Source organism: Phycodurus eques, chromosome 9, assembly GCF_024500275.1.
Source record: "Phycodurus eques isolate BA_2022a chromosome 9, UOR_Pequ_1.1, whole genome shotgun sequence".
In the NCBI taxonomy this organism is placed as follows: domain Eukaryota; kingdom Metazoa; phylum Chordata; class Actinopteri; order Syngnathiformes; family Syngnathidae; genus Phycodurus; species Phycodurus eques.
In genome coordinates this window covers 14,095,331-14,115,691 of record NC_084533.1, presented here as the reverse complement: position 1 = coordinate 14,115,691, position 20,361 = coordinate 14,095,331, and the positions used below count along the sequence as shown (strand labels likewise).

The 20,361-nt window shown below is 40.8% G+C and overlaps 1 protein-coding gene across 2 annotated transcripts; it reads left to right on the top strand.

The window, feature by feature from the left end:
* Positions 1-1,314: 1,314 nt before the first annotated feature.
* Positions 1,315-20,005, top strand: hspa4b (heat shock protein 4b). Of its 2 annotated transcripts, XM_061686603.1 has the most exons (20): positions 1,315-1,630; positions 3,751-3,808; positions 3,975-4,115; positions 4,646-4,768; positions 4,952-5,051; positions 6,560-6,693; positions 6,777-7,021; positions 7,113-7,189; positions 7,275-7,426; positions 10,387-10,493; positions 10,583-10,716; positions 12,145-12,329; positions 12,430-12,522; positions 12,695-12,850; positions 12,928-13,053; positions 13,133-13,240; positions 13,329-13,448; positions 13,567-13,728; positions 15,262-15,482; positions 19,917-20,005. In XM_061686603.1, the coding sequence occupies exons 1-19, from the start codon at positions 1,524-1,526 to the stop codon at positions 15,463-15,465; spliced, it is 2,532 nt and encodes an 843-aa protein (XP_061542587.1). In that variant the 5' UTR covers positions 1,315-1,523; the 3' UTR covers positions 15,466-15,482; positions 19,917-20,005. The 2 variants fall into 2 exon arrangements, with proteins under 2 accessions (XP_061542587.1, XP_061542586.1); XM_061686602.1 differs by lacking the exon at positions 19,917-20,005 and having other exon boundaries at positions 1,316-1,630; positions 15,262-15,791.
* The last annotated feature ends 356 nt before the right edge of the window (positions 20,006-20,361 follow it).

Sequence of the window (20,361 nt, the reverse complement as noted above, 5' to 3'; positions counted from 1 at the left end):
TGACAGCACACAATTGTGCCTCGTTATATATCATTAAGAGCTGTTCAGAATCAATATTAAACTATCAGGGCTAAAACAAACAAAAAAAGGAATATGTCACAGGCACGAGAGATGCTGATTATTGAATGTATTTTTGTGTGCTGATGATACAAACATGTTTGATAGTCGAAGTTGACTTGCTCTGACTAACCAATCAGAGGACGGAAAATGGTGTCATCATTGGGGGCCAGCTGGCTGGTCCTCTGAGGCGAATTTGAAATCTGATTGGTTAAACAAACAGTCCCACTGCTTATATAATTTAAGTCACATTTGTTGAGCCAAGGCACATATTACATGAGAGAGAAAATCTTTCAGAACACATCCAAACAATGTCATAAAAGGTAGCATTTGATTGTTCTGTCACTATACATCACTGGCATCTATCTATATAGATAGATGAACAAAGATACATTATTTGTAAATAAGTATTAATTTTCTGACCAATTTAATGGTGTAGACGACTAATTCTGAAAGCCCTGGGAAGACAAGATGTTTATGGCAAACCATAGAGGCTGAAATATGAGTAGACAAAAAAACAAAAAACATTTACATACTTGTACTGGAAGCACGACAGCCAAGTTTGAAATGACAAGAAAAGACTGTGAGGTTGTAAATGTAAGTCAATCCTTATCATAGTGTTTAGGCCAAGAGATAATGACTTAGATAATGATAATGACCTCGTGATCAACATTGCCCCAAACAACAGGAAAGATAATTCAGATGGTGCTAATAGAAAGACTTAGTAGTATGATACCGCCTTGGCAGAAGTAGAAAAAATGCTCACACTCAGTACTTATGTAGAAGTAGTTTTTTTGCTGCCATTTAAGACCGCAAGATTTCAACCAATCAAGATCTCAAACCGCAGTTGACCTTACCTCTCTTTATTTTCATCTCTTATATGTTTATACGCGTTTTCCATAATACAATACTATATATACATTTTGTCTTATTAAAAACGTTACAAAGATTTATTGTTATTGTTTTATGGGGGATACAATGGCATCTCCATTCATTTCAGTGTGAAAGATACGAGTGTTTTGAGTTACGAATTGAACTCGTAAGTCAAGGCACCACCGTACTGTATTTGCAAGTGAATTGCATATACCGTGACAAAGTATTTGTACTTTGGTTATTTCCCACCTCGATTTGCTCACTCGCCGCGATGTGATGCATCAACATGGCGGAAGCCCTGCTTCGCTACAATCTCTTTTATGGCCGTCGGGTGTCGCAATGGCATCCTACCCCGGCCTCGCACGCTATTGGTTGGCGACACGGATCGAAAATTCTTGAAGCCTCGCTCTTCTGCCGGTGTAGCGCATGCTGCTACTCAGCTTCATGGAACAAGAACAAGGGTGGACCAACCACGGCCGCTGAGTGAAATCCTAACCCTGTAGCTGCTCGGTCCTCATTTTACACTGAATTGTACCGCTGCTCTTCCCGCTGTATCCGCTGTAGACTGCACCGCTCCGTTAGCTACTTTCAAAATGTCAGTTGTCGGATTCGACGTAGGCTATTTGAACTGCTATGTAGCAGTAGCTCGAGCCGGTGGGATCGAAACTGTCGCCAATGAATACAGCGACCGATGTACACCGTAAGTATGGCGGGTGGCTTTTGGTTTTGTCTCGCCCGCGCGCGACAACAATTTGGGGATGAGTGCGAATTCACCTGTCCTCAACGTCTTGTGTGAAGCTAACGACGCTAACTTGAGGAATTAGCATGCGAACGAATTTCACAACTGGAAACGGCATGTGAATGCTAATGCTAGCTAGCGTGACATCGTCGCGATTTCAAAGGCGACTCTGTATTTCTTCAGTGGCTGAATATATAATCGCAATTGTACGTTTACACGGTAAAACCGCATCAGTGTAAGAGAATACAATATAGAACAGTTAAGCGATCGACCGTTTTTTATGCCAATCCCAAGTGGGCACGGAAAAGCGCGTGATGGGAGGAGGCCCCGTACTGGCTGTCAAAACGCTTCATCAATTAATTGCACTTTATTTATTTATTTTTTATTTTTTTTAAAATAAATTTTATTAATCCTCAACGACAGCTTATTGCTTGTGACACGTTTATTGTACAACCCCAATTCCAATGAAGTTGGGACCTTGTGTTAAACATAAATAAAAACTGAATACAATGATTTGCAAATCATGTTCAACCTATATTTAATTGAATACACTACAAAGACAATATATTTAATGTTCAAACTGAGAAACTTTGTTTTTAGCAAATAATCATTAACTTAGAATATTATGGCTGCAACACGTTCCAAAAAAAGATGGAACAGGTGGCAAAAAAGACTGAGAAAGTTGAGGAATGCTCATCAAACACCTGTTTGGAACATCCCACAGGTGAACAGGCTATTTGGGAACACGTGGGTGCCATGATTGGGTATAAAAGGAGCTTCCCTGAATTGCTCAGTCATTCACAGGCAAAGATGGGGTGAGGTTCACCTCTTTGTGAAAAAGTGCTTGAGAAAATAGTCAAACAGTTTAAGGACAATGTTCCTCAACGTACAATTCCAAGGAATTTAGGGATTTCATCATCTACGGTCTATATTATTATCAAAACGTTCAGAGAATCTGGAGAAATCACTGCATGTAAGCGGCAAGGTCAAAAACCAACATTGAATGCCCGTGACCTTCGATCCCTCAGCGGCACAGCATCAAAAACCGACATCAGTATGTAAAGGATAACACCACTTGGGCTAAGAAACACTTCAAAAAACCAATGTCAGTAAATACAGCTTGGCGCTACATCCGTAAGTGCAACTTGAAACGGTACTATGCAAAGCAAAAGCCATTTATCAACAACACCCAGAAATGCCGCCGGCTTCTCTGGGCCCGAGCTCATCTAAGATGGACTGATGCAAAGTGGAAAAGTGTTCTGTGGTCCAACGAGTCCACATTTCAAATTGTTTTTGGAAATTGTGGACTTTGTGTCCTCCGGGCCAAAGAGGTAAAGAACCATCCGGACTGTTATGGAAGCAAAGTTCAAAAACCAGCATCTGTGATGGTATGGGGCTGTGTTAGTGCCAATGGCATGGGTAACTTACACATCTGTGAAGGCACCATTAATGCTCAAAGGTACATACAGGTTTTGGAGAAACATGCTGCCATCCAAGCAACGTCATTTTCATGGACTCCCCTACTTATTTCAGCAAAACAATGCCAAACCACATTCTGCACGTGTTACAACAGCGTGGCTTCGTAGTAAAAGAGTGCGGGTACTAGACTACCCTGCCTCCAGTCCAGACCTGTCTCGCATTGAAAATGTGTGGCGCATTAGGAAGTGTAAAATACGGCAACGGAGACCCCGGTCTGTTGAACAGCTGAAGCTGTACATCAAGCAAGAATGGGAAAGAATTCCACCTACAAAGCTTCAACAATTAGTCCTCAGTTCTCAAACGTTTATTGAATATTGTTAAAAGAAAAGGTGATGTAACACAGTGGTAAACATGACCCTGTCCCAGCGTGTTGCAGCCATAAAATTCTAAGTTAATGATTTGCTAAAAAAAATCAATTTGATCAGTTTGAACATTTAATATCTTGTCTTTGTAGTGTATTCAATTAAATATAGGTTGAACATGATTTGCAAATCATTGTATTCTGTTTTTATTTGTTTAACAAAATGTCCCAACTTCATTGGAATTGGGGTGGTACAAAATGTTTAAGGAGAAAGAAACCGATTTGTCTTTTCTATTCATAGAGCATGTGTTTCTTTTGGACCACGGAATCGATCAATTGGTGCTGCTGCGAAAAGCCAGGTACGATTTTATTGGAATTGGTACACATGACCTTAACTACACCAATGTTTCTGGAGTCAGCATGCGACGAATGTGGCATGTATGATGATGATGTGAAACACAATGCCAAAATGTGTTCGCTCCGTTTTATTACTTTGTTGACGTTAGAATGTTTGTGGTTGAACAGGTTGTCACAAACTGCAAGAACACAGTGCAGGGCTTCAAGAGGTTTCATGGTCGGACGTTCTCAGATCCATTTGTGCAGCGCCTCAAATCTAGTCTGGTCTATGATGTTGCACAAATGCCCACAGGGACAACTGGAATCAAGGTAAGCACATAGTGAATCATTTACAGTGAACCCCCACATATGTGCAGTCCTGCACCTGGGGATTCACCTATTCACAGAAAACAAAATTCCCCCAATTTTTTTGTTTTTCTCTTTTTTGCGGGGAGGACCAACTCTGCAAACACTATTGGTGGTCAAATATTTACAGTACTACGTCAAAAGAAATGCGACAAGGCTAAAAATAAACTAGCTTTTGGATTCAAATATAATGTACACGATGGCGATGTGGAGTGAAGGTCTTTTGCGGTGTAATGACGTCATTTATCGGATCGGCGAATTATGACATTAAAGCCGATCAGCATAAAATGCTAACTGACGGTCGAGACCGATCAGGCCGGTGAAAAGTCTAGTTTCATCCTTTTTCTACAGAAAATAATTCACAAATAGGACACGTCTACAAATGGAATAAGTTCATCCAGTGAGGTCTGTGGGTCATGGAAAAAAATAGCAATCAACAACTTCTGGTGTGCATTTGAGAACCAGACCAAAATTATTTGCACCCCTGACTATAGGTCATGTATATGGAGGAGGAGAAGGTGTTCAGCATTGAACAGGTCACCGCCATGCTTCTCACCAAGCTGAAGGAGACGGCAGAAAGTGCACTGAAGAAGCCCGTTGCTGACTGTGTTGTCTCTGTAAGTATCACAATACAATCGAGAACATGCAAAAATATCAACCTCCACATGCAAAAATCTCAACCTCCACACACCCTTATCCTTTTACCTGCAACAAAAACCTCCATGGCTCATTTCATCTCCATTTAAGGTTAAATAGGTGTGTGTGCATGTACATTTTTAACATTTCCTGGTCTTTCCCAGGTTCCCTGCTACTATACTGACTCTGAGAGGAGATCATTGGTAGATGCCGCGCAGATCGCAGGGCTCAACTGCTTGAGGCTCATGAATGAAACGACTGCAGGTGTGTACTGCTTGCGTGTGTGTGTGTGAGTGAGAGAGAGTGTTTTTAGTTCTGTAGGGTAAGTAGCACAGTCAGCATCCATGGTAGCTTTTCTACTACTTTCTGTAGTACTTTCTGGCTGAATTTGCACTGTGGGTCTATGTGCCCAATTCCTATTTAGTGCCTATACTAGGTCTGAAACAATTAATTGAATAATTTGATTGCAAAAATGTCAGTGAAATCTCTCCCTCGAAGTTTCACAGTGATCATTATTTCATACGGACAAATTTTGCTGTAAACTCACGTACCTCTCCGTGTAGAAATCATTTGGTGCGATGGTGGGGAGCCAGGAGGAAAGACAGAATGTTTCACTATTTGGGAACATTCACGCAAACATTCAGTGGCGGGTGATACATTTCGGACATGGGCCTTTGCTCAGCAGCGATTCAACCTTTAAACGACTGGAGTTTGCTTAGCCAAGACACACGCTAGGAAATGAATATAAGAGACTTGGAAATAAATTAATACCTTCTTATGTAAGTTGTAAATGCAGGTCAATGCTTTTCATAAGGGTTAGGCCAGCAAAGAAGGGTCTGAAGGCCCCCATTGCACACCACTGCAAATATTTGACACTTATAAAAAGAGAGTGGAATGTATGTGAACTAATGTACCAGAACAGCACGTCTGCAATTGCCAACACAAGGTATCGATGTTAGCCAAGTTATTTGTCTACAACCGCTAGCTAGAATGTATTGTAATGCGGCTACACACACAAATACGCTGATGTAACAACAAATGGCTTCACCTGACCACTCTCTTAACAAAAGTTTTACAACCAGTTCAGGGTGTACCCCACCTCCTGCCCGATGACAGCTGGGATTGGCTCCAGCACGCCCGCGACCCTAGTGAGGAGAAGCGGCTCAGAAAATGGATGGATGGATGGATGGATGGATTGATGGATGGAGGTCCTGCAGTCACAAGAAAAAGCAACACTCCATAGCATTCAAACTGACTAGTCAATGAGCAACATTGCTCCAAAAGTTGCTATTATTTTCTGAAGATATGTCACATCCAAAAAACCGACAGTGTTAGGCAACATGGATATTAGATATTTCCACTTCATGAACTCACAATTAGCATTTTTCCTTGATCCATATGATGCAATATACAGAATGACTATTTTCATGAGCTTCATTATTGCTGAGAGCAGCCGTGACCTCTTTTTTCGGGAATTCTCTAGATATTTGTTGTTGCTAGGATACCAAGCACTTTCTTCAAGACGGTCCATAGTCCCTCTTTGTCAATTACAACAATTAGAAACAGAGCCATGGCAAAGGAGACATGGGCTCGTTCTTACTTAATTAGATACTAGAAGCAAAAAGTATTGGTATTCAGCCAGCCTTCATTTCATCAGTCACACCCTTGCTTGTCTTGCCATGGCATGTTTACTGTCAGTACACGAAATACACTTGGATGATTCCAGCCTTTGTTCCGTTCTGTTAATATTATGTAACAACTGTTCTCTACAGTGGCTCTGGCATATGGGATCTATAAGCAGGACCTACCTGCTCCTGAAGAGAAGGCCAGGAATGTGGTGTTTGTGGACCTGGGCCATTCTGGATACCAGACATCAGTGTGTGCTTTCAACAAGGGCAAACTCAAGGTTGGGGATTGTCACAAAAGCGTGCTGTCTTAGCTCTTACAGGTGTTATGTCAGCTATTTGTTCCTCCTCCTGTCTTTCCCAGATTCTTGCCACAGCCTGCGATCCTGAGTTGGGAGGCAAGGACTTTGATGAGGTAGTAGTCAAATATTTTTGTGAGGAATTTGGCAAGACTTACAAGCTGGATGTGAAGTCCAAGCCCCGGGCTCTGGTCAGGCTCTACATGGAGTGTGAGAAACTGAAAAAACTCATGAGTGCCAACTCCTCTGACCTGCCGCTGAACATAGAGTGCTTCATGAATGAGATAGATGTCACAGGAAAGCTCAACAGGTCAGCCCCCCATTTTGTAAATGAAAAAAAAAAATTTTTTTTTAATTTTAATTCAAGTCTCTCACTTGTCATTTTTTTTCTCCTTTACAAGAGGTCAGTTTGAAGAGATGAGTGCTGACCTTTTGGCCAGAGTGGAGCCTCCCCTGCAGAGTCTGTTGGATCAAGCCAGTGAGCGTCACACCATTTACTTTCCTTTTAGTCATGACACAAGCGCAATCCTCCAATTCTTCAACTTGTCTTCATTTCTCCGAAGAACTTAAAAAGGATGACATCTACGCGGTAGAGATTGTAGGCGGGGCCTCCAGGATCCCGGCTGTTAAAGAGAGGATCAGCAAATTCTTCGGGAAGGAATTGAACACCACACTGAATGCTGATGAAGCAGTGGCGAGAGGATCTGCTTTGCAGGTATATCACACTTCTGTTTACTGGCGCGCACTTTCTTGAGCCCAAGCATTTGGCATAGCTTGACTAGAACTGTTCAAAGTGTTTCTCATGCTGCCATTTTATCAAGCAATCTCAATTCTCCTAAATCTAAATTGGTGAGGCTCCACTGAGCAGCTATAATCTAGGAACCACTGTTTTCTTTCAGGAAGTCTTTTAGCTCTTCATAGTGACTCACAACTTGTAACTGGCACAATCGTTCACATCAAGAGTTTAGCTTTCATTTGTATTTGTTTTTATTTTAGTTTAAATTAGGGATGTCACTATTGAATATTTTTAAATCCATTGTTCTATAGATAATTGTACAGATTTGAATGGTGGGGTGTCGTGGCCTAAAACGCCCAGTACAGTACAAAGTTATTGTAAATTAATAATAAAAAAAGCTTGAAAATGTTTGAAAGTTTCACATTGACGTACAGTGCTCATCATATGCAAGTCGCCGTCATTAGTCGCAAGGAATTAGTGTGCTTCCTAGTTCCAAATCTGTTACAAAAGGTGTACAGCTTGGGGGGGGAAAAAAACAACACAACTTGTTACTGTACCAAAAATGGCATGTTCCAGTATTCCCTCAGAGTTTTGTCAATGGCATTTTAAGTGACAAATTGAAACCATTTTAGGACACATTGTCCAGTCCCGACAGTCCGTTATATCAGAGTCCGTTTTACCGAGATTCAACTGTACACCTCTGAGGCTGCTTTTGGTTCAACGACATGTCAATAACAGGTTATTCATACTACAGCTGCAAATAACGATTATTTATAGGCTTTACACGATCAGGATTTTTGGAGCCAATCACTGATCAACAAGTTTTAAAAAAAATAAATAAATAAATAAAAAAATAAAAAGATCCAATCACAAGATGGAACAATGTGTCTATTTACACGACTTGTTCATTTATTGTATATACTTGTGTACTGTATCCATCCATCATCCATTTTCTGTACAGCTTATCCTCTCAAGGGTTGCGGGCGTGGTGGAGCCCGTCCCAGCTCAAATTATTCTCTAGCATTTTAGACAAAAGTTAAAACACCAATGACCTCTAGGGCATTCAAGGATTGGCCACTGACATAGGTTTAGGTCAAATCAACATTACAACTGACAGAAATAATGGGTGCTAATTTAATGCAATTAAATTACTTTAATAAAATACTGTTATACATACACCCTTACTCTAACTTTCTCACTGTCCCGGCCGGCTATATGGACGGGTGTTGTCCAGAGTTTGAGTCTGTTTGAGACACCCCCCACCGCCGTGTTGCTTGAACGCGGCATGCTCCTCGTGTACATTCTTCAGGTGCTCGATCAAATTTGTGTTGAAGCATTTAGATGACGTTCCCCATGACGTACTTCAGTTGTGCACAGACTGCAAATAACTTTTGTCTGAGACCCTGCAAAATAGTCCCACGCCGACGTGTTTTTTCACAGACAAGATTGAAAAAACTTTATTGGCCATCAGATAGTTACAGTACTGCGCAACAAGACTTGTGACAAGGCTAAAAATAAACTAGCTTTTGAATTCATACGCGACGAAGACTCGTTAAGTCTTGTGCGGAGCCGATCGATGACGTCATTGATCGGATCGCCAAAATTGTTTTTTTTCAAAATTGTTTTCCAAATTAAAAGATGAAGTTTGCAAATGTCTTTCCGTATTTTACCAAGCACAAAGATGATCATACTGCTTTTATGGAGGACTATAGAAATCAGGCTATTTACTATTGAGAGGCTGAGATTTGGACAGTTAAGTTAAACAATGGCTCAAAATGATTAATCGATTGGCAAAATAGTTGTTGATTTTTTTTATTATTATTAATTGTTGCACCTCTAGTGTAAACATGGATATTTTGCTTGGTTTCCATTTTATTTGGGCATAAGCTATTAATTCTGAAAAGATGTAATTTCACGGAACTACGCAATCAAACTGTAATTAGGATGTAATGTTCTCAAATAAATTGAGTCAAATCAAGAAAATAAAAATGTCCACTAAAGGAAGTTTTAATGACTCAGTTTTTGCATTTCACATACAGCGGTGCCCGGTACCGGTCTGCGGCTCGGTGGTTGGGCACCACTGGTGTACACCTTTTAACTGTTACTTAATGATATCATACTTTTATTTTTAATATAATGGAGTGCTATTTTTCCTCATTAAAATACACATTACCTTTTTTGTGGGGGGGCTTTAACAGATAATGCATTTCCATTCATTTAAATGGGAAAAGTGTTTAGAGTTACGAGGGTGTTCACAGAATTAAACTTGTATATCAAGGCACAACTGCCATACGACTTTAATACAGTAAAAGTTAAAATAGTCTTACTAATGCCATAATTGTTCTATAATATATCCTTTTCAATTTGTTAATGTTTGAACTTACTGGTAGTCTTCACTTAATTGCATGAGAAACCGCACCATATCAACACCCCTGTCCATACAGTATAGTGTACATATGGACAAGTCACAACAAACATACGCTGCAAGTGGGGGGTATTAAGGTTGGGAAAGCCCATTTACAATCGGCACTGCTCGTAGTAGTAACATGCATAAGTTGTGCCGAATAACATATATTGATCATCCATCCATTCCATTTTCTCTACCGCTTTATCCTCACTTGGGTCGCGGGCGTGCTGGGGCTTATATTAAAGTTAATTTTTATTCTACATAAAGTGGACATGTTGTGACTAATAATTCTACCACTGAGACGATTCATTGATGACACAAGCCATCTTTAATTGCTTTCCATGAAATGATGACATCGAAGAGCTAACGTGCCATTTCTTCAAACATGTCCCTCCTTGACAGGATCTTTGATGGGAAGAGCAAATGTAAACAGAGGAGCAAGGATTAGATAAAGAAATTAGATTTACCCAATGTGAAAGTGATTCATTTTGTCTCCATTGCAACATGTGACAACAGCACTCATTTTCCACAGTGCGCAATCCTGTCACCTGCCTTCAAAGTGCGTGAATTCTCCATCACAGATGCTGTTCCATATCCCATCTCCTTGAAGTGGCATTCAGCCACTGAGGAAGGCGTGAGGTAAAACGAACCATTCCTGCTACATCTTATGTGGTCTCCACTTCTTATGGAATGTAGCATTGATGGTATGACACCGTTTTGTTTCGTAGTGATTGCGAGGTGTTTCCCGTGAACCACCCAGCACCTTTTTCCAAAGTGTTGACATTCTACCGCAAAGAGCCTTTCTCTTTGGAGGCATACTACAACAGTCCTAATGGGCTGCCCTACCCTGACCCGACCATCGGTAAGCAACTAATGTTGGACCCTCTAAGGTCAAACACAATCTGTTTTGGGAAGCTGGTAGACCTCCGCTTTGTTCAGGCATGACAACTTTTCCCATAACTCGTTCATGCCAGGGCCAAACTGTTTCCATCATTAAAATTGACACTTAACTGTCTTTAAAATGTAAAACTAAATCAACCACTGTGATATAAAAACAAAATCCAGTCTTCTACAAATTGGAGTGTTGTCTTCAAGACCACACTAGCCGTGACTAAGACTTGCTCGAGACCAGAGCCTACAGAGACAAGACTAAGACTTTTGGGGGTCGATACTGAGTCAAGACCAAGACAAGCTGAGACCGTGGCACGACCAAAACCATAAAGATCTATTTTAAAAAAACATGACAAGGTTCAACTACATTTGACAGCAGAAAAAACTGTGTCTGCAACTCTTTCAAAGCATAACATGTAAAAATCTCATAGTAAAAAAAAAAAAAAAAACATTTTGCAAAAAATACATCTTTGTATTTAAAAATGTATATTTGAAGAAGAACTTGGTTGCATTTAAGAAACGAGACTGCAACATTTTGTAACCTAAACGTGCACAGTGGGGTCTCATAACTATGAGACCAATGTGAAATCATAATAATGAGACCCCACCATACGTAGAGTGGAAAAACTAGGCAATTTAATTGGTAATTTAATTTGATTTGGCATAAGCTGCAGCCATCATATACGTTTAACGCACGCTCGTACACTCATTTGATGCACACGTGACGTGTATATGTATATTCTTATGTTCTCTCTCCATCTTTGGAATAATGTCTCAAAAATGACATGACTTGTTTTGTTTTTAAACACATACTGAAGTATCCAATGATGCTTGGTGAGTGCTCCACAGGTATGCTGAGAATTAATGCAATATGCTGCTGATGTCACAGGTTTTTCCATGAGTCCTTCTTTTGGAATAAGTCTTGCAAAAAAGAAAAGAGAAACGTGCAGAATAAATCCATTGGTGCTTGCTGTGAACTGAGGTTATTTGCCCTATGCAGTGGTCTCCTGAGACATCCATGATGCCAATCAGATAAGTTTTGGGCAACTTAAGGCACATTGGCTCAAATTCCAACTTCTCCTCCAATGGTTTTCCATCCACAGCCATCCAACTTCAGCTAATTTCATAGTAAAAAATGTGTTTTTCCGAACATCAAAAGCAAAAATAAAATCTTGTAACTATGCCTTGCTAATCTGCAAATTGTTAGCCTATTAGCATAATTGCTTCAGTCGGTTTTAATTTACTGTAACCAAATAAAAAAAAATACCAATGTACTTGCTAGAAAAGTATGACTTGGGCAACAGTGCTATTAGGCTGCAAAACACTAGCACACAAATTTGTGTTCCCATGTGTGCCATATTGGTTCGTAATTCTTCCCTCTTCATTTTCTTTCAAACAGGTCAGTTTCTGATTCAGAAAGTTGTCCCGCAGGTATCCGGTGAGAGCTCCAAGGTGAAAGTTAAGGTCAGAGTGAATATTCACGGAATCTTCAGTGTGTCCAGCGCCTCCTTGGTCGAGGTGATCAAGTCAGACGAGACAGAAGAACCCATGGAAACGGAGCAGGCCAATGACAAAGATGGGGAGGTAATAAATGACTGTTATCTGGGACCGATTATTGCCATTAAGTTGCAGCTGGATTTGTATTTGAAAGAGAGGGGTGGGAAATATCTGTCCCATTCTGCAGAACAAGATGCAAACCGACCAGGAGGAGCAGCTGCAAGATGAGGGAGATGGTGAGAAAGAACAAGAGATGTCACGAGAGAATGAGGAGATGGAGGTGAATTGAAAATGTTTTTCAGCACAGGCATACGAATGATAAATATCGACAGTTTCAGACGGATATTGTTTTAAATAGCATACACATCAAGCCTTTCCGTTAATGCCTTTAGAAAAGTTAGATTTTAAATTGTAATGTAAACCTTCATTTTTATATATTTTTTTAAATAAAGACTACCACAGAAGAGGGAAAAGGTGAGAAGAAGTCTGACCAGCCTCCACAAGCCAAAAAGCCCAAAGTCAAAACAAAAGTATTGGATCTTCCTATTGAAAACAGTCCACAATGGCAGCTAGCAGATGACATGTTGAATCTTTTTGTCGAAAACGAGGTACTAACAACTCCGAACATGCACGCGTTACCAAAACAATCTTATGATACTTTTTACACAAAGTGTTCTCCCCTCAGGGTAAGATGATCATGCAGGACAAACTGGAGAAGGAGAGGAACGACGCCAAGAATTACGTGGAAGAGTACGTGTACGACATGAGGGACAAACTGCACGGCATGCTGGAGAAGTTTGTTGGCAAAGCTGTGCGTTAACACTTAAGACCACTTGGGAAGCAAGACTGTGGCTCGCGTTCCTAATGTGATAATACGTTTTTATTTTTAGGAAAGGGATGCGTTGTCATTAAAGTTGGAGGATACTGAGAACTGGCTGTATGAGGATGGAGAGGACCAACCCAAGCAGGTTTATATTGACAGGCTGGCAGACTTAAAGGTGATTATAGTTTAAATCAACATTTGTATTGTTTTGTCAAATGTTTGAAATTATATTTGGACAGTCTTGAAACAATGGCTTTCTGCAGAAACTCGGCCAGCCGATCCAGGAGCGCTACACAGAAAGTGAGGAGAGACCTAAAGCATTTGAGGAGTTGGGGAAACAAATCCAACAGTACATGAAATTTGTTGAGGCGTGTAAAATGAAAGTAAGGTTTGCAAAGCTTGGTTAACATTTCTGCATCTGCAAACCTGTGTTAAAAAAATAAATAAATAAAAACTTTTTTGAATATTTGTCATCTAACATTAAATTTTTCTGCTCGTCAGGAGGAGCAGTATGATCACATAGATGAGGTTGACGTCGCCAAAGTGGACAAGCTGGCCACAGACTCAATGATGTGGATGAACAGCGCCATGAACCAGCAAAGCAAACTGAGCTTGACGATGGATCCCTCTGTCAAAGTTAAAGAAATTCAAGCTAAAACCAGGGTGAGGAACCTGCATCCTTGCTGCAGAGTACTAAAGAGGCTATTGTACTTGAAAAATACTACATATTGTAGATTATAATGTTGAATAAATGCACACAAACAGGCTGCTGTGAGGCAGTTATTGATTTAATTCTTGTAACTAACATGCCAGTTTTCCTTCTGATCAATCAAAGGACACAACCTGCCTATCTCCAATCATAGACAAGCATATGTACAAAAGGCCTCCTCTTCAATAAATACTTGGAGCCTGATCTATTAAGATCCCAAATAGTGGGTGTTTCAATTGATCACATCTCATGCGCTGTAGACAACAGGTTTACAAACCCCAATCCCAATGAATTTGGCACATTGTCTAGAACGGAGTACAATGATTTGCAAATATTTTTCAATTTGTATTCAGTTGAATACATCACCAAAAGGCAAGATATTTAAACTTTCTTTTTTCTTTTTTTTTGTTGTTGGAAAAAATAACTCAATTTGAATTTGATGCGTCCAACACTTTCCACAAAAGCTGGGATAGGGGCATGTTTACCACTGTGTTACATCACCTTTTAACAACACTCAAACATTTGGGAATTGAGGACACCGATTGTTGAAGCTTTGTAGGTGGAATTCTTTCCCATTCTTGCTTGATGGACAACTTCAGTTGCTCAACAGTCCGGGGTCTCTGTTGCCATATTTTGCGCCTCACAATGCGCGCCACATTTTCATAGGGATACCAGGCCTGGACTGCTGGGAGGCCTGTCAATGTTTTACAATGAAGCCACACTGTTGTAACATGCAGAATGTGGCATGGCATTGTCTTCCTGAAATAAGCAGGGACATCGCTGAAAAAGACGTTGCTTGGATGGCAGCATATGTTGCACATCTGTGAAGGCACCATTCATGCTGAAAGGTATATACTTGTTATGGAGCAAGTTACATATGCCATGGGCGCAAACACACCCCATACCATCACAGATGCTGGCTTTTGGCTGCAGTGCACTGAAATCACTCAGATACAAGGAAATACAGAGTTGAAAGGGGTTTTCCCCTTGTGATTGGCTTCATGTCAGTCCCTAAATCCTTCAGAAGCTCCAAAACTGAATAAATATGTTGTGATAATTATCTAAAATTTCATAAATGTTAACACGAGCAGAAAAGTTCTCCCACTGTCCCTCACTTTGCCAGCACTAGAGCTAACACAGCTGTTGCGCCTGCCATTCAAACGTGCATTTAGATGAAAAATCAGGCATTGCAATCCGTCTCAGGTTTGATAAATCACGTTGTTCCTCCCAGAATGCACCAAATAAACCTCAGCAATTGTGCCTGTTCGGTGGAATAGTTGCAATCCTTTATGTGCACAGTTAAGTCGATTAGCTTCCAGTTAGATCAGCTTCCACATCTGTTTGCGTGAACAATAATTTTTTTCTGTGTCCGTTTTTGCAGGTGCAAACCTTATGTAAATCAGATTATTGGTACTACTATTTGGAGAAAATAATTTTTGACATCAGTGCATTTTCTAATGTGGTCCATTGTACATAAACATTTCCAGGAGCTATTCTCTGCCTGTAACCCTACCGTGACCAAGCCTAAGCCAAAGGTGGAGCTGCCCAAAGAGGACACGCCAGCCGAGCAGAACGGGCCCATGAACGGACAGGAGAAAGCCCAGGAAGAAAGTGCAGACAAGGAAACGACGGAAAACAATGGCAATGCCACTTCAGAAACAGAAAACAAGCCGGAGATGGACCTTGATTGAACCATCCTCAAACCCTGGCAAGTTTGGAAGCTAGCTACTTGAGAATTAATTGCTGTCTTGCGTGTGTATCAGTGCAGGTGGAATGTTTCAGGAAATGCACTTAAGTCAACAGCAGGCAGAGTTTTTAGCACACTAATCCCAGCTGCGGGTGGTGGCTCTGTCTGAATGCCATGGCATCCATCTTTCATCTCCCCCCCCAATGACATAATTCTGAAGCCAGCTGCATTAAGCTTGTTGGACAACGAGCGGCATACACATGATGGTATTTATTTCTGTTGTGTGTTCTGGTCCGTGTCACATGATTTTAATAAAGGTATTGAAAATCACTTGTACTGTAAGGAAAAAAAACTTGCAAGGCCTAATTCTTCAATGAGATCTATACACTAAACCAAAACACATTGCATATGCTCTGACAGACCACAACACTGGCAATGTGGTGTGTGCACAAGCTAATGTAACCTAATAGAACTGTATCCGCGATTATGCTTTTGCTAGGATAAATCTTTTTAATAACACAACCAGAATGGAATTTTTTATTTGTAGTTGCAGTAGTAATAGTTCACTATGACATGGGTTATGAATAGTTTGAGCATAATTGAGGGGGGAAAAACAACATATTACACACTTAGAGGTGACTAAAATAAACATGCCAATAATCCAGAATACTGTGTATATAAAATAAGTTGAATAATGCATAGTTTTAGCTTTTTAGTCAAATTAATATACATTTAACATGTACATGCATTGGACTGTACATGGATCAAGAAACTGCCATTGTCTTATTTATTTTTAAATGACGTTACTGTCCGAAGTCCTTATTGGATGATGGCGTTTAGGGCAAATGACGTCACCAATGATGTTCGAAGCCTGGCGATTTGTGAGAAATGACACTGCTACTTATTTCCATGAAACCTTTGAGAAAGATTGTTTTCCACAATGTGGGAACATTTTGATCTGTTCGCTCCCTGTAAGTTATAAGTACACCTTTGTTGTTGTTGTGACTTTCGGCTTGTTCGCCAGAGCGAGTGACTTGCACGATTTGCTTGGCAGTTTTGTAATACTGCAGTTTTTCTTTGCATGCTTTTATGCAGTAACTGTTTTTGTCCCTGTTCTTTTAACCCGAGGTGAAGTGTTTGCGTGCGTGCTTAGGTATTGGGATATAACAACAACACCTCACCCATATGCTAAGGTATTTTCGTGTTCTGAAAAAGAAAAATAGGTGAATGTGGCTCGACCCATCCTAGGTGAGGCATTTAAAAATATCCTCTGTAGGAATATCCATTCTTGACATACACTATATATTGCCAAAAGACTTTGCTTACCTGCTTTGACTCATACACTCCCCTCCAAAAGTCTTAGAACGGCAAGGTCAATTCCTTTGTTTTTGTTATATACTGAAGACATTTGGGTTTCAGATCAAAAGGTGAATATGAGACAAATGTTCAGAATTCCAGCTGTTATTTTGGTATCTAGATGTGTTAAACAACTAGGACAGAGCACCTTTTGTTTGAAGCCACCCACTTTTCAAGTGAGCAAAAGTATTGGAACAGTCATTATTAAATTAACTTAAAATGAATAACATTTAATATGTGGTGGCATAACCCTTACTTGCAATAACTACATCAAACCTGGGCCCCATTGACTTCACCAGACTTGCATTCTTCGTTTGAAATGCTTTTCCAGGCCTTTACTGCAGCCTCTTTCAGTTCTTGTTTGTTTCTGGGGGTTTCTCCCTTCAGAAACTGTTGGGTTAAGGTCTGGTGATTGACTTGGCCAGTCTACGACCTTCGACTTTTTCCCCCTGATGAAGTCCTTTGGTGTGTTGGCAGTGTGTTTTGGGTCATTGTCTTGTTGCGTGATGAAGTTTCTCCCAGTTAGTTTGGATGCATTTTTCTGTAAATTGCCAGACAAAATTATTTTGTAGACTTCAGAATTAATTCAGCTGCTACCATCATGAGTTACATCAATAAAGACTAGTGAGCTCGTTCCAGAAGCACCCACTCAAGCCCAAGCCATGACATTACCTCCACCGTGCTTCACAGATGAGCTTGTGTGTTTTGGATCATAAACAGGTAGGATCCTGCTCATGAAAGAGAGAATCCTTTCTTCTGCCAACCTTTGGCCTTTCCAATCATATTGGTAGAGGTTCATCTTGGTCTCATCAGTCCATAAAACCTTTGTGGCTCAATCGCTGTACTTTGCAAAATCCAATCTGGCCTTGTGATTCTTTTTGCTGATGAGTGGTTCGCATCTTGCGGTATGGCCTGTATATTTTTTCTTCTCGAAGTCTTCTTCGAACAGTGGATTGTGATACCTTAACCCCCGCCCTATGGAGGTTGGCAGTGATGTCATTGACTTCTCTTTGGGTGTTTCTTCACAGCTGTCACAATGTTTCTGTCAACAACTGCTGTTGATACCCTTGGCCGACCTGTTCGTTGTCTGTTTCTCAGTACACAAGTAGTTTCTTTCTTTTTCAGGACATTCAAAATTGTTGTATTGGCTATGCTCAATGTTTGTGCAATTATCACGTGACGCACATGTCATGGAAACAATGAGTCCCAACCTGGGAACAATGAGTCCCTGCAATTTATCATCACTGAATACAGATACAGTAATCCTACGTTATATCGGGGTTCTTGCTTCGCGGTCGAGCTTTATTGCATATTTTTATTACAGTCGTTGGTCTATTTATTTAATATTGTTTTTACAATATTGTTTCTCTTATCCATTACTCTAGTTCTTTGTCAGTATGTGTGTTTAGGCCTGTCATGATAGTAAATTTTTTAGGACGACATATTTTCCCAAGGTGGCACAGTGGACGACTGGTTAGCACATCTGCCTCACGGTTCTGAGGACCCCGCGCGGTTCAAATCCCGGCCCTCCCTGTGTGGAGTTTGCATGTTCTCCCCGTGCCTGTGTGGATTTTCTCCAGGCACTCCGGTTTCCTCCCACATCCCAAAAACATGCATGGTAGGTTGATTGAAGACTCTAAATTGCCTGTAGGTGTGAATGGGAGTGCAAATGGCTGTTCAGGATGTACCCCGCCTCTCGCCCGAATATTGCTGGGATAGGCTCCAGCACTTCCGCGACCCTAGTGACGATAAGCGGTACAGAAATGGATGGATGGATGGATGGATATTTTCCGAAAAACTATCATGACAAATGATAGTATCGTTGCTGTTTTTTATGCCACTGATGTAATGATATTAGACCATAATAATTTAAGTACATCCTTATTAAGAACAATTCACTTTTAATTCTAATTATAAGAAGAATGAACATTGACATTGTAATGTATAACAACAAAATATCTTGGATAAAAATGATAAATAAAACAGACTCTGTGTCTGCTCCCAAAAATTGCCCTTCGACAGATACTAAATATTGGCACAGCGGTATAAATTGTCATTAATGCCTTAACGGGCAATATACTGCCAATGAATTTTTCAGTTGACGAAGAAAAAGTGCCAAGTAGCAACACAAGTAGATCTAAGCAACCTGTTTTGATTCGTGTACTACTATTTAAAAGTCTGCAGCCTTTCTTTAAACGCTGCTTTGTCAACATGTTCAATAGTTATATCTCTCTACAATAGTAACGCTATGCTGTATATAATGTAAGCATATGTGCGTCATATTTACATTTGTATTTGCATTGTTGGGCAAAGGGTTCCATAATTGCAACATGACAGGAAACGGAAAATGTCTCACTGGTGTTTTTTGTTCCCAGTTGAAGAAATTGGGTGAGATGGTTGTATTTAAAATGGATTTTGTCACTTTGAGGTTTTAAGTTTTGTTGTCTTTAATGCGACTTCATACAAATTCGACATACCAGCTCGTTGTTAGCGGGATGGCCGCGTTCATCTGGCTTGAATCCAATATTTTCCCACATTGTCGCAGTGGTGGCAGGTGTACGCACCCTGTGTTTTTTCCCCTTTCTGTTTAATTTGCTTCTTCGTCTTATGGCAGAGCCGGCCCACTGGCCCATCGGGGATATCCCCGGTCTCCCCGTACGCCTGTCTGGCCTTGGCTTGGATGCAGCTGCTCGGTCATGGAAACCCATTCCATGAAGCTCTCTGTTGCACAGTTCTTGAGCTAATCTGTAGTTCACATGAAGTTTGGAGGTCTGTGGCGATCGACTCGTCAGAAAGTTGGCGACCTCTTCGCACTATGCGCCTCAGCATCTGTTGACACCGCTCCATCAGTTTATGTGGCCTACCGCTTCATGGCTGAGCTGCTGTCGTTCCCAAATTGCTTCCACGTTCTTACAATACATCTTATAGTCAATTGTGGAATATTTAGGAGCGAGGAAATGTCACGATTGGATTTATGGCACAGATGACGTCCTATCATAGTTCCACGCTGGAATTCAATGAGCTCCTGAGAACGATCAATTCTTTCACAAACTGATTTATATTTTCTTCTTTTAACCTTTATGTTCACCTTCTCTTTAGGCTGTAAAGGCCTCGGTTGAGGACAACTACAGAAAGCTGAGGTCCAGAAGGTCTAGCAGTGGGATATCTGTGGACCACTGCCTCCTGAGTACCATGTGAAAGTGTTCTCCAAAGCCGGAGAGGTTGTTTACAAGAAAACAAACAGACTGAGTCCGAGTCTGAGCACAGTAGAAAAACTATTGTTTCTGTATAACAATGAACAGGGGCATTTTTAGTCATTTGGATGTCCAAGGCAACCCCAGTCATGTGACCCTCCACTTGTGTGTACTGCAAAAAATTGGAATACTTGTTCATCAACTAAAGAGTGTGGCGTTGTCGTTAAGCACAGGGCTTGACATTAACGCCCGCCCACCTGCTAACTGCGGGTCAATTTCTAGCGTAGCAGACTAGCACTCCCACAAGCCACTTTGGCACCGCCCGGCCCCATCCACCGTTGATGAATGCT